General features: G+C 37.5%; 2 protein-coding genes across 3 annotated transcripts; one reads left to right on the top strand and one right to left on the bottom strand.

Annotated features, from left to right (window-relative positions):
• Nucleotides 1-41: 41 nt before the first annotated feature.
• Nucleotides 42-5,356, bottom strand: LOC139935881 (protein YIPF5-like). 2 transcript variants are annotated; one of them, XM_071930494.1, is made up of 6 exons: nt 5,049-5,356; nt 4,120-4,286; nt 3,624-3,658; nt 3,256-3,366; nt 2,378-2,559; nt 42-1,867 (listed from the first exon to the last, which is right to left on the bottom strand). In XM_071930494.1, the coding sequence occupies exons 1-6, from the start codon at nt 5,195-5,197 to the stop codon at nt 1,705-1,707; spliced, it is 807 nt and encodes a 268-aa protein (XP_071786595.1). In that variant the 5' UTR covers nt 5,198-5,356; the 3' UTR covers nt 42-1,704. The 2 variants fall into 2 exon arrangements, with proteins under 2 accessions (XP_071786595.1, XP_071786596.1); XM_071930495.1 differs by having other exon boundaries at nt 5,127-5,356.
• A 772-nt stretch (nt 5,357-6,128) lies between these two features.
• On the top strand, nt 6,129-11,731 carry LOC139935880 (large ribosomal subunit protein uL6-like). Its single transcript, XM_071930493.1, has 5 exons — nt 6,129-6,172; nt 8,458-8,511; nt 8,815-9,020; nt 10,032-10,245; nt 11,286-11,731. Exons 2-5 carry the CDS (start codon nt 8,466-8,468, stop codon nt 11,390-11,392), a joined length of 573 nt encoding a protein of 190 aa, XP_071786594.1. The 5' UTR covers nt 6,129-6,172; nt 8,458-8,465; the 3' UTR covers nt 11,393-11,731.
• The last annotated feature ends 889 nt before the right edge of the window (nt 11,732-12,620 follow it).

Genomic DNA, 12,620 nt, shown 5'->3' with positions numbered 1-12,620 from the left:
TTGTAGAGAACAGAAAAAAAACAAATGAATACGCAGGAGTCATTTGTATAGTTTACATGTATTTAATGCATGTTAAGACAACATAATGGTGACTTGTGTATGTACAGTGCAAGTTACTTTTTTAGAAACAAAATAAATTTATTCTTAATTTAAATTTGCAAATCCCCTTGCCCGTTTACATATTTTCCACAAATGTTTATTTTAGTTTTTAGTCAAAATACAACTGTCACAAATGTAAGAAATACTACAGCTAAAGTTGTGTCATTAGCTAAACCTTCTTCAGTACTGAGTGTATAATTATGCGCAAGGACCAGTATAACTTTGTTGCGGATTAACACTTGTGTTTTATTTGGAAAATGCATTTGCAATAAAAACATATTCATACAAAGGCCCCCCCCCCCTATGAGAGAAACAAAAGAAGTCAATAATTTAACGGCATAATGCTAGCTTTTTTTAGGTTTACCAAGTAATCTTGTATTCTGATAAGGTTAAAGCATATCAGCTGTGCATCAGCTGTGCAATTGTAGTTGGAAGTTTCTTGATTCCTAAACCATAAAAAAGGACTACCCCAGTCGGATTGAATGAACAGAATCATTGCATAGTCTGCTTCTTAGTTTTTTTTGGGTGTTTTTTTTTTACCAAGATAATGGTTGAATTGCAGGCACAAATGGCGGCTTCTTGCACACTACAATTCTATGGTCATTGTTTAAAATTGTTTCATTACCTCAGTTCCAAAAGTTATTTTAACCCTTCGCAGTTTCAAGTACCCATTGCAAGTGAAAACACACCCAATACAAATTTTAAAAGGCTCAATTTACAACAGATTGTAGTCGTCAATCATGGTAGAGTGTAAACTCATGAAAATAAAACTACTTGTAGACAATATAACGGATAGTTGAAGTTGATGATGGAAGAGTGTTAAAATTAATTACCACAAACTACTCGTATGCCATCTGAATACATGTACATAAGTGGGACAACATGAACTCTTTGCATAGCTGTTAACAGCAAAAAAACGGCCACTATTTAATTGCAATGTTGGAACTCATTTCAAATTTGTCCTAAAATGTGTAACTTATTCAGATAGGTTTTAAAATTTGCATTTGGAACTGACAGGAATACCTCAAAACTTTCATATTCCCCCCCCCCTCGAAAATAATACACAAATTTAATCAAATAACTGATGTTTATCAAGTGCCATGCAGCAGTGTCTGGCTGTGTTTGAATCAGGCAACTTTGGATTTGACAATGAAGAATGGTATTTTTCGGTATTCCGGCCATAGCCACTGCGAAGCTATCATATTTGGACTTAATTCATGTGTTAAAAGTTTGCCATCCTTGCAGCCATCAGTTATATTCCCTGTATGGTTTAACAGTAACACATATGGTTGTCATTATACCAAAAAGGAACCTGACCCTTTTTCTTTCCAAGCTCATTCTGGTTTAACCTTTGTTTGAATGGAAGAAAGAACAAGATGCTGGCACCATGATCAAGGTCTCTCGGCCCACTTTCATAAACCCTGTAAGCACAACAACCTGCTAAGCACAGGAAAATCATGCTTTGCAAAAACAGGTTTCCAGCCAACAATCTATAAAGTTGGCATTGTTGCAACTAGTGTCCACTCAGTTTTGCTCAGCATTTTTTTAAGCAGTATTTTCTGCTTCACAGCTTTATGAAATTGGGCACTAGTCTCAATAGAAAATTTAGAAAACTGTAAGAAGAGCGAAGACTCCATAGAGGAGGGCACATGGGTAGGCCACAAGGAGTTGCTGGGAGTCCATGGCTAGCGCCGTTACAAACAGCTTAGATGCCGATAAGCTACACCACCCTATGGTCACCAGTGAAGCTATCGTACCAAAAAGACTCCTTCAAATAAAAAAGTAAACAACATTAATTTGAGCAAGATTGACAAGACTGACACTATGGGGTTCATTGGTCACAACTTTCAATGAACGTCAAATCACCCATAATCCTATTAATCTGATTTTGTTTTTTGATGTCTTCAAAAAAACCTTGGTTGCGCCATTTTGAGAGTCAATAAACCTGTGTGTTTTACAGTGCCTTACAAAGTTCAGGCAACGCTGCTTTAATACGCTTACCGTTGACTCCCAAAATAGTAAGCGTGGCAGACACCAACATGTGTGACATTGGTGCAAGGGGTCAGCAAGAGGTCAGCAAGGGAAAGTTAATTTCTACTAAAACTTGCCATGGGCATCATCAAGCCATTGATCTGTAGCAAACCTCTTAACATTGCCTCTGTGAAATTTCAGGTCAGCAAGCACTAGGAAAATAGTGGTATAACTTGATCCCACCCCCTCCCCCCACCTCTGAAATTAGCTAGATTTATAGAAATGATAGACTTGTCCAAGTACTTACTCTAATGAAACAACAATAGCCAGACAGTTGAGTACAACCATAGGGAGCAGACAATAGCCCAGCACACTGATAATGCAGCCTACTGCAACGCCCGTAATACTCATCAAGTTTAGTAACATCCACATAGCGAAGCATCCTAAACCACCGATACCATAGATGTAACCAAACTGCACTTTACCGGCCTGTTTGGGAGGAGAGTAAGAGATTGGAAATTAGTACCTGTTCACTCAATCTTTTTTTGTAATCTTATATTGTTTAGTTTATTTTGTTGCTTTCTCTTGTATAAATTTGTTTATTTGTTTTGTAAAGCGCAGTTGTATTTTGAGAGATTGCAGTACTGAATTGCGCTGTAAGTATTTCTTCTTATTTTTATTATTACCTGGTGAGACTGTAGTATATGGTACTTGCTTGGTTATCAATCACTTTTTAAAAGCAAAACAAAATCATTTAAATCAAAACTAAATTATTTAGGAAAATATCTGTTAAAGGCACTGGCCACCCGCGAAATTGTTTAAGACCAGTATTCTCACTTGGTGTAGCCCATGCATATAATAACAAATCTGTGAAAATTTTGACTCAATTGGTCATCGAAGTTGCCAGAGAATATTGAAAGAAAAAACACCCTTGTTGCACATATATGTGTGCTTTCAGATGCCTACTAAAAGGCTTTGGCTTGAAGTCTTTTTATTATTTGAGTGAGAAGTACCTCCTTCTCAAACATAAGACCTCGAAAAGACATTCGACCTGACATCCAAGAAAACAGAAAAACAACGTGATGAAGGATTAAAAAACAACTATGTTGGTGCATATGTCTTTTTCTTTGATCGCTCAACAAATCTTACTAAGGCTTTTAGAGTAAGTTTAAGTTATTATATTACCAATAGTAGAGTGCCTCCAAATGCCAGAGCAAATACCAGAGGTCCTGCCAGATCACTGTCATGGATGGCTGCTGGATCTGTCTCCCTCAGTGGATTTAAGACTGTCAACGTCTGATGAGAAAAATACATAACACAAGGTTCAGAAAGGGGCTCCAGAGTCGCTAATCCAAATCGATTAGAGCACTATAGAGTTTCAGACAGCCTAACTAAACATAACATTTACATACATTCAGCTCATAACAAGATCAACCTCTGAAACAAAGATGTTTAAAATGACTGCAACAGTCAATAGATGTGACAGGTTTGATCACAAAATGTACTGATCGTACTTTAAACAAGTATCATAGCATTTTTGTTAAATTACTTACCTTTTGATAAATGTGTTCAAAATTGATTCCCAGCTCTGAAAGAAAAAACAAATCGTATTTTGTTATATAATATGGTTTTGGTATAAAATTATTATTGTTAATGGAAGGGTGTAAGTCAGATAAATACATGCTAGTATAAAAGCATGGATTACAGTTACACCCTGCGTCAACAGAAAAATGCAGATGATACAAATCTAGCATTCGGGTTTTCTTTTATATTCACAATGATGTCACTTATATCTGACCATTTTGAACTGACACTTTTACTGCCTCTGGCATATCAGGGCTCAATTTCATTGAGCTGCTAAAGCACAAAAAATTGCTAAGCACAGCAACACTATGATTACCAGATTAAAGTTACCAGCCAAGATACCATGTCACATGTACACTTTGTGCCTGGTATCCTTCTCATTTCTGCTAAGCAGGAAATTGTTCAGCAACATTTGCTGCTTATACAGCTCTGTCATGATATTGGGCCATGGGCTTGAGGCTGTACCTTCAAGAAGTGGTGGTTCATCATCGAAGCTGTCTGTGTAGCCGCTTGACCCCGAGGGCAAAGGTTCAGGGGTCATGATCTCCCCAGTGTATGCAGCTTGTGGTGACATTATGTTCGGCTGACCTCCATAACCTTGTTGGCTGTAGTCGTATCCGCCGCCGTATGAACTGAAAAACAATCGTTGAATACTGAATAAATGTTCAAAGAGCTACATGGCAACATGGATACATCAAATTAAGAACCAGTTAATTGTAGTACACTATCGTCCTTCAAGTACAGTTCCTCTTAGGAGTTTGGAGACTCCTAAGTAATGTCGTACTATGTGCAGCAGCGCAAAGTGTGCGGGTACAGGAACGCATAACACGGATGCTGAGGCTAGCCCTGGCTTTTAGTTTTAAATAGAAGTGGAAATTTAAGTCCAGAAGCACTCTAAAGTTTTAGAGTACCCAGATATCAAATTTGAAAATCTAAATTTCAGTAATGTCTGCGTTTATTACCATACATGATTGGTTAAGTTTATGGTCAGTCATTATTTATATGTGTACTCGATGATGTGGCGATCGCAAGTGTGTTTAAATGTTGTTACACAACACGCACACAGAAATTCTCAGAATAAGTAGTAAAACCTTAGAAAGTAGAACGCTGGACCACTTCCAAAAGGCACATCATCTATCTATACAAGAAAATTAACATTTCACTATCCAAATCGTATAATATTTAATAATTTAATTTTTAAATAAAGTCATCAATCAATCATCAATGAATGAATGAAGTGGTACGGTGGGGACTGGTGGTTGACATTTATTAAATTGTTTTTCAATTTCATTCAGTTTTATAAGGAAACATGGCCCATAAAACATTAACACAGTGGTCCTGTTTCTGGTTGTTCCAACGTTGGATATTAACTATATTGGCTTATATATACACACCCCTCCTGTCCTTCATAACCAGCATACTGCTGTGGTTGCCCCTGCTGCTGACCACCGGGCCCTGCCCCCATATCGTACCCTTGGTTTTCATCGTACGAACTCTGGAAAAATCCTTGTTGGTCCATCTGTCCACCTCCGTATCCTGCCATATTTAAACCTTTGCAATGATATATTTCAACTCAGATTAAATGTGAACGGCTTCCTGCTTGTAGTGGTATTATTCAAAAATATTTGGAAACTGTTAAACAGGTACAAACGCCAAAAAAAGTGACAGCTAGACAGGAACACCAATCACTGATTCTCCAATGTTGTTTTGATGAGAGTGAAGAGATAGCTGGTACACTGTTTTCCACATCGTCTTAAAACACTGTCACGGGCACCAGTGAGATGGCCAGCCGAGACGGACACGTTTTAATGGCTCCCCAGAATTCTGGTAATTTATTTAGCAGCACCCTAGCCCCCCCCCCCCCCCCCCCAATTCTTTCAAGCTCGATGATATTCAAGTTTTGCTCATTGACCATAGAAGAAGGCATGATACAACTAATATATTCCAAAAATGTATTGAGGAAAAAAGTATTGCCATAGCAATAGTGGGACTACGTGTCACAGGGAGGGGGAGGGACCGGGTGGCTGGTCAAAATAGTTCCAGATGGTCGATCCTCCCATGGAGGGGATCCATGATCCTCCGTAGCCCTTCCCCTTGCAGTCCGTACTCTCACAATCACTTCATAGCTCCAGGCACTCAACAACTTTATGGAGACATTCTTTCTGTTCACAATACAAATTATTTGTATTATTACAAAGTGATTATACAAACAATCAACAGCATCACCCCGCCCTCCCCCCCCCCCAAAAAAAAAAACAAACATATTTAATTAAACATAAATGACAAAATAGATAAAAAGTGAATAAATAAACAAAATATATAAACAAGTCAAAAGTATACATTGATTTTGTTTTATTTCATTTCTACCTCCATGCTTCCAACTTTCAATCGTTGATGATTTACGCACTCTCCACCACGACGAATGGGGTAGATAAAGAAAAATTGTTGGGTATTCTGGGGAGTTAGATTTTTTCCCACAATACCTTTAACTTCCTCTTTTGGTCGGGCTGAAAAGAAGGTAATACCAACTGACGGATGGTTAATTTCAATCCATTATTTCCCCGTTTTCTAAAAGACATCCCGACGTAAAGACAAAATAGATTGTTAAACAGAAAAACTGTAGTCACAGTGAAGTGTGTATTTTTTGCCAAATATAAGCAGTTATTTTTAAAATCTTTGAAGAATTCGGGTGCACGAATACAATTGGCCACACTAGTAAACACATACGAAAATACGTGTGAACTGTCGCTCATCCGATTTCACCCCCATAGTAATGGCATTCTTTACTCTCGCATTGCGAACAAATTAAAAACAACTGTGTAGTGTTCTCTTCACTTGGAGAAGTTTACAAATTTTAAGTTCTGATCGGTAATCAAATTAACAAGTTTAAACTAATGAACGTTACTTTCCACGAGTATCAAATTTTACGAAACTAACGCCAGCTACATTGGCCACAGTATGATGATTAATGTAAATGCGTCCGTTTCCGACATCTGTTCACTTGTAAAATTCATAGCTCTACAATTGTCAGGATTGTGACAATTTAAAGGTTATAAAACCCTGTAAATTAATCAGCAAATCAATGCCTTTGCTCTGACACTTGATTGATAATGAAAATATGATCATTCAATGAAAACATGAATTTGTTGGCTTATTTATTTATTTATTTATTTTTCTTGTTCAATAAAAACTTTTAATTATAAATTAGCCTATTTTTATTAAATATAAATTAACAATTTTAATTTGAATTTAATGATTAAGTGCTCATTGGAGTTATTGAAATTTATAATTGTGTTAAACTGGCGATACCGTTCACAAATAATTTTGGTATAGGTAATTACTGAAATCAATTGTGAACTTTAATAAGACAAGTTTTTTTTTTTTTTTTTTTAACTTTCCGTATGGCGCCACCACTTTTTCACTCATTTTTACAAAGAGGGATATCTCATTGAGGTAAATTAAACACTATAATTTCATAATCATATCTAAATAAATAAGTTCTCTAAAAAAAATTAGGTTTGGTTTGCTTAACATGCTTAATGACGGCATTAAGCGCTTTATACGTATGTTTAAATATTATTATTCAGTAGGCCTATACTTTAATTTTTTAATATAACTCGCTCAGACATTTCTGCTGTGGCTGACTTTTGAAGTGAAAAAGTTGATTCTGGAACAAATTGAGTTTTTGAATTTGTGACATGATCTTCACATTCACAATAATCTTTTTTGTTGAATTAGCTGGTCTTCATTTTTGGCACAAGCAGCTAGCTCGGTTTTGCTCTTTCAATGGTTGGTCACCATCTCGGCTATTTGCCAAAATAAACTTTTCCCAGATGCAGAATCCTCTGCAACTCTGGCAACTGCTGCAGTAAGCTTTAGTATTGATCACTTAGGCCAAATTAAAAAATACCAGTTGATCGTCCGGATTTTTCAAAAAGGAGGATGAGGGCCTTACTATTTACTATTTACTATTTTTTTTCAAGATGGCCGCTTAGTATTTCAAATCAAACAGGCCACCAATTCTCAGTTTGAATCAACCGCAAACTTATTTATTTACCTAATAGTTGCATGAGGACCTGCACGTTAGATTCGGGAAAAGCTCCTAGGCAAGTCCTTTTGAAAAGATGGATTTAAAAAGAAAGAAAAAAAAAATTGCAAAAAAAGTATATATAAAAAAAGGATGTGGCCCCCAAAAAGGATGCGGGCGAGGACGATCAACTGGTATCCCGCATTCTTTTTGGGGCCGCATCCTTTAATTTTACTATTATTATTTATTTATTTTTAATTTTTTTTTTAATCCATCTTTTCAAAAGGACTTGCCTAGGAGCTTTTCCCGAATCTAACGTGATGCTGTCGCACACTTGTAACCGTCCGTTTCATAAAACAATATAGTGAATGCCTACCAGCAACTCTTTTTAGTGTTATCCGACCCTGTTAGTGTTAGAGTTAACACAGGTCCTCATGCAACTAATAGGTATAAAATAAGTTTGCGGTTGATTCAAACTGAAGAATTGGTGGCCTGTTTGATTTGAAATACTAAGCGGCCATCTTGAAAAATAAATCAATAGTAAATAATAAATAATAAAGCCCTCATCCTCCTCTTTTTTGAAAAATCCAGACGACTAACTGGTATTTGTTTTTTTTTTGCCTTAACCATAGCAGCTCAGTATAGGGTGCCTCGTCAAGATTACAGGGTAAGCATTTCTCATTTGCTCTAAAACTTAAATAAAAAACTCCAGTATTCTAACGTATTTTATTTTCTCTCCCTTTTTTTTTTTTTTTTTTTTTTTTTTCTTTTTACAGTTGCAGCCATGAGGACTATACTGGCATCCAGATATGTGGAAATCCCTGAGAATAGTAAGCACTAATGCACATTTCACCTAATGTGATAATCTGAAGCAGGGCTTACCCTTGTCTGGGTTGGCTCGTCGTTCATTTTGTTACTGTAGCGGCCAATATCGCATTATCTAAAACTACACTCCAACTCATTTTTCTGAGAACTTCCTGTGGGCAAGTAAAAAAAAACGCCAATGGACTACTTAAAAACATGGTTGGGGGAAAAGCAAATGTCATTTGTTAAGCTCAAACCTTCTTTGTTCGATGGCTTGTTTAAAGAAATTAGACAGAATACCAAATGTTTCATTTTTTTTCTGAATATAGTTGACGTCACAATCAAGGCCCGCCTTGTCACGGTCAAGGGGCCACGCGGGACCTTGGTCAGGAACTTCAAGCACCTCAGTGTGGAGCTCATGAGGATCAGCAAGAAGAAGATCAGAGTGAACAAGTGGTTCGGGACCCGCAAGGAGCTATCATGTGTCCGCACTGTATGCACCCACATTGAGAACATGATCAAAGGTGTCACAATGGTAAGTATTTAGCTTAGCTATACCATCACAAGATTATAAAAAAAAGAAAAACGAAACCAGGCAGAATCATTGGACCTAGCAGAACACTCTTCAATTCACCAACAACTACCCTAATTGAAAGTTCAACAGTAGATAACTCTAAGTGCTTCAAAGTCTCTCCTAGGGTCGAAGTGTCAGGCCATTAAAGTCTCATGGTGCATCACCTAAGCTTGGGCGATATTAGATATTATCGAATATCGCAATATTAATTTTGAAACGATTTCGATATCGGATGGATTTGGTTTTAATCGAAATATCGAAATATCGTGGTATATCGCGATCGCGATATATCGCGATAATTGCGATATATCGCGATATCGATTAAATATCGCGATGTATTTGCTAGCTGAGACATCTCGCACTCCATAGGTTTGGAGTAAAACCAGAAGAATAGATCATTAGAACACCTCTCTTATGCTATGACTGTCTCTTTTACAACTTTCACTTGGAGTTTGAAGACTGATGATGTCAAATTTAATTAATCGCGATTATATCGAATATCGCGATATATTGTCGGCGATATATCGTGAATAAAATAAATCGATATCGCCCAAGGTACTCGTTCATCAATAAAACATTAATTTTGATGGCTGTCCATTTAGAGTGATAAAGTTTAGGTGACTTTCGTGAATCCCAACCGCATTGAAAAACTTTATCTGTAACTTTATCCCATAAATCATTTACTTTTGTCGGGCTTATCAGATTCATGATGTTATTTGATTATTGTTTTTGGACATCGTTTCAGAGAAGGATTTAGAAGCTGAACTGTTCACAGGCTTTGATTTACGCCGAGTCCATAAAGGCCCTGTCCTGGTCTGGGCCTTGGTGCCCCCACCAAATGTTTCCCATGGACCTTAAGATTTTCCATTGGAATTGCCCTTTGCTCAATCAAAACAGCCTTGCCCTCTCAAAGATGAAATTCCAGTGATTTTTCTTTTCTTAAAACATTGTTATCTTTCCATCTCCTTGAAGGGTTTCAAGTACAAGATGCGTTGTGTGTACGCTCATTTCCCCATCAACTGCGCCATCCAAGATGACAACAAGCTCCTTGAAGTGCGAAACTTTCTCGGTGAGAAGTTCATCCGCCGCGTCTACATGAAGGACGGCGTTAAGTGCACGATGTCCTCTAAGATGAAGGATGAGCTGATCATTGAGGGGAACGATATCGAGCTGGTGTCACAGTCAGGTCAGTTGGGTATAAAATCAAGAGCAATTCAATGTCCTGTCACTCTGTGCTAATAATGTGCCATATTTTTGACTGCCTGATGGTGCTCTCAATAGTATTTTAATCACTTCCGGGTGTATACGTGATTCGTCCAGCAAAGTTTGAATCGCGTTATATCACTTTTGTTGCGGCGTAGTTTGAAGTTGCTCTAGAGGTTGGTTGTCACAGCATCTTTAAAGGTCTAATTGTCCGTGATGGATATGATGTCAGTGGTGGAAATGTGTTTGTTCCAGTCTTTAATAACTGAATTTACCCCGGAAGTGATACAAAATGTTTCAGGGTGCCCTCGAGCCATCAAGAAGGCAGTGCATTCAAGCTTCTATCCATGGCTTTAGGGCTGAAGTTTTGTGCTGGTCTAAGTCAATTTCATAGAGCTGCTTTAAGCAGAAAACACTGCATAAGCAATTTTTTGCTTGGCAGAAGTGAGCATGCTAACCAGTTACAAATTGTACTTGTGACATGGAAGTGTGGCTGGTAACCTTATTCTTGTAAGCATAATTTTGTTGTGTTCAGCTTGTTTTTGTGCTCAAGCAGCTCTAAGAAATTAGGCAGTTATGGTTTACTTTAATGGGCAAGTCAGTTTTTCCTTGGTAAGGAAGCATCTCAAAGATTGGACTGGTAGGAACATTCTAATGGAAGACTTTCGAACGTTTGGTTGAAGCAGATTTACTACTAGGTACATGCAAAGTAACATTGTTTACATAGTAAACAATGTTAAATTGCTTGCATACATGAGCAAGAACAATGGATTTTACCTGGTAAATCTGCTGCCACCCAGCACCCGAAAAGCCTCCTAATGAATTGAATAAGTATTCCAGCACATGTGCATGGACAATTCCATACTCATTATGTGCGTGTTCTTTCGTGAATTTTGACACGTGTTTTGTAGCATTTTAGGGGGTGGGGGGAGGGGGGGCATTTTCTGATACAGATTTAATTCTATATCTCAAGTCTGTCAGTGGTTTATTTATTCTCCTTCCATTCTTATTTTGCCTTTACAGCTGCTCTTATCCAACAGTCGACCACAGTCAAGAACAAGGACATCAGAAAGTTTCTTGACGGCATCTACGTCTCAGAGAAGACCACCATTGAAGAAGTAGCCCAGTAAATACAACTACCAAGTCTTCATACGACCCAACCTGCCTGCAGCACACACACACACACACACAAAGTGGATACTATCTATAGGATGATACCAAGAAGTACCCAGGAATGCCACAAGAAGCTTCAGCAAGGCTGAGAACCAAGATTGAAGATTTTTTCAGACTCTTAACATCTGAGAGAAGAACCTTGATTTGAATTTCTTGTGAAGCTGGAAATAATCCTGAAATTTGGTGGACAGACTTGGGCATCATCGTTTTCACTGTGGACTGATGATTGAAATGTGGGAATTGTTTATATTATTGCCTTTCATTGAATAAACAAGATGTGAAAGGAATATAAAATATCCAGTGTGCTTTGTTTTTGTTTTGTATGAAGTTATGTAATAACAAACTGCTTTACATTCAACTGTTGTGTGTCCCCCCCCCCCCCCCCCAGTGTAAAATCAGTGCCTAAAATTAATGATGGGGATGTTTAAAAGGATAAAAAGGGACAGTTATGTTTAGTCCCAAACTTGAGTGTCGATTATCTTTTTAAACTACCAAACATATTGTGTTTGTCGACCATGTAACCTGGGACATCGCCTGTTTACAAAAAGCACTTCCTGCAAGGCCAATTTGTACACAGTTTTATAAAAAGAACATGAACCATTTCATGGATAATACACTGAACGATTTTTATCAAATTTTGGTGTGAAGAAAGTGATCAAAACTTGAACAGCTCTATGTATAACTCAAGAATTTATGTGGGAATTTTATGCGAAATGTTAAATATCGGGAAATGACCTGGAATGTAAGGTCGCCCTTTTTGTAAACAAAGGTAACCTAATGTTCTCCAACTTGTAAAATAAGTTTTGTTGCACTTTTCTTGATCACCAGCTTCCTTTAGGGAAGGCACTAAATACTAAACTCCCCAGCGGTTTGGCCCATCGGAGAATACCCGAGCAAGAATGACCTTATGACGTCATTTTGCATATGCTTGCATCTTTTAGACATGAAAATATTAACAACCAGGTCCTAGTGGTTAGTCCACTCTTATGTAACAACTCCCCAAACCTGCTGCTACAAATGTACTTTAATATAGAGGTCCTGAAGCAGTGCTTGCATCTTTTAAACATGAAAATATTAACCAGGTCTTAGTGGTTAGTCCACTCTTATGTAACAACTCCCCAAACCTGCTGCTACAAATGTACTTTAATATAGAGGTCCTGAAGCAGTGCTTGCATCTTTTAAACA

Source organism: Asterias amurensis, chromosome 4 (assembly GCF_032118995.1).
Source record: "Asterias amurensis chromosome 4, ASM3211899v1".
In the NCBI taxonomy this organism is placed as follows: domain Eukaryota; kingdom Metazoa; phylum Echinodermata; class Asteroidea; order Forcipulatida; family Asteriidae; genus Asterias; species Asterias amurensis.
Note: the sequence above shows the minus strand (reverse complement) of the source record. Positions and strands in the feature narration are given on the sequence as shown.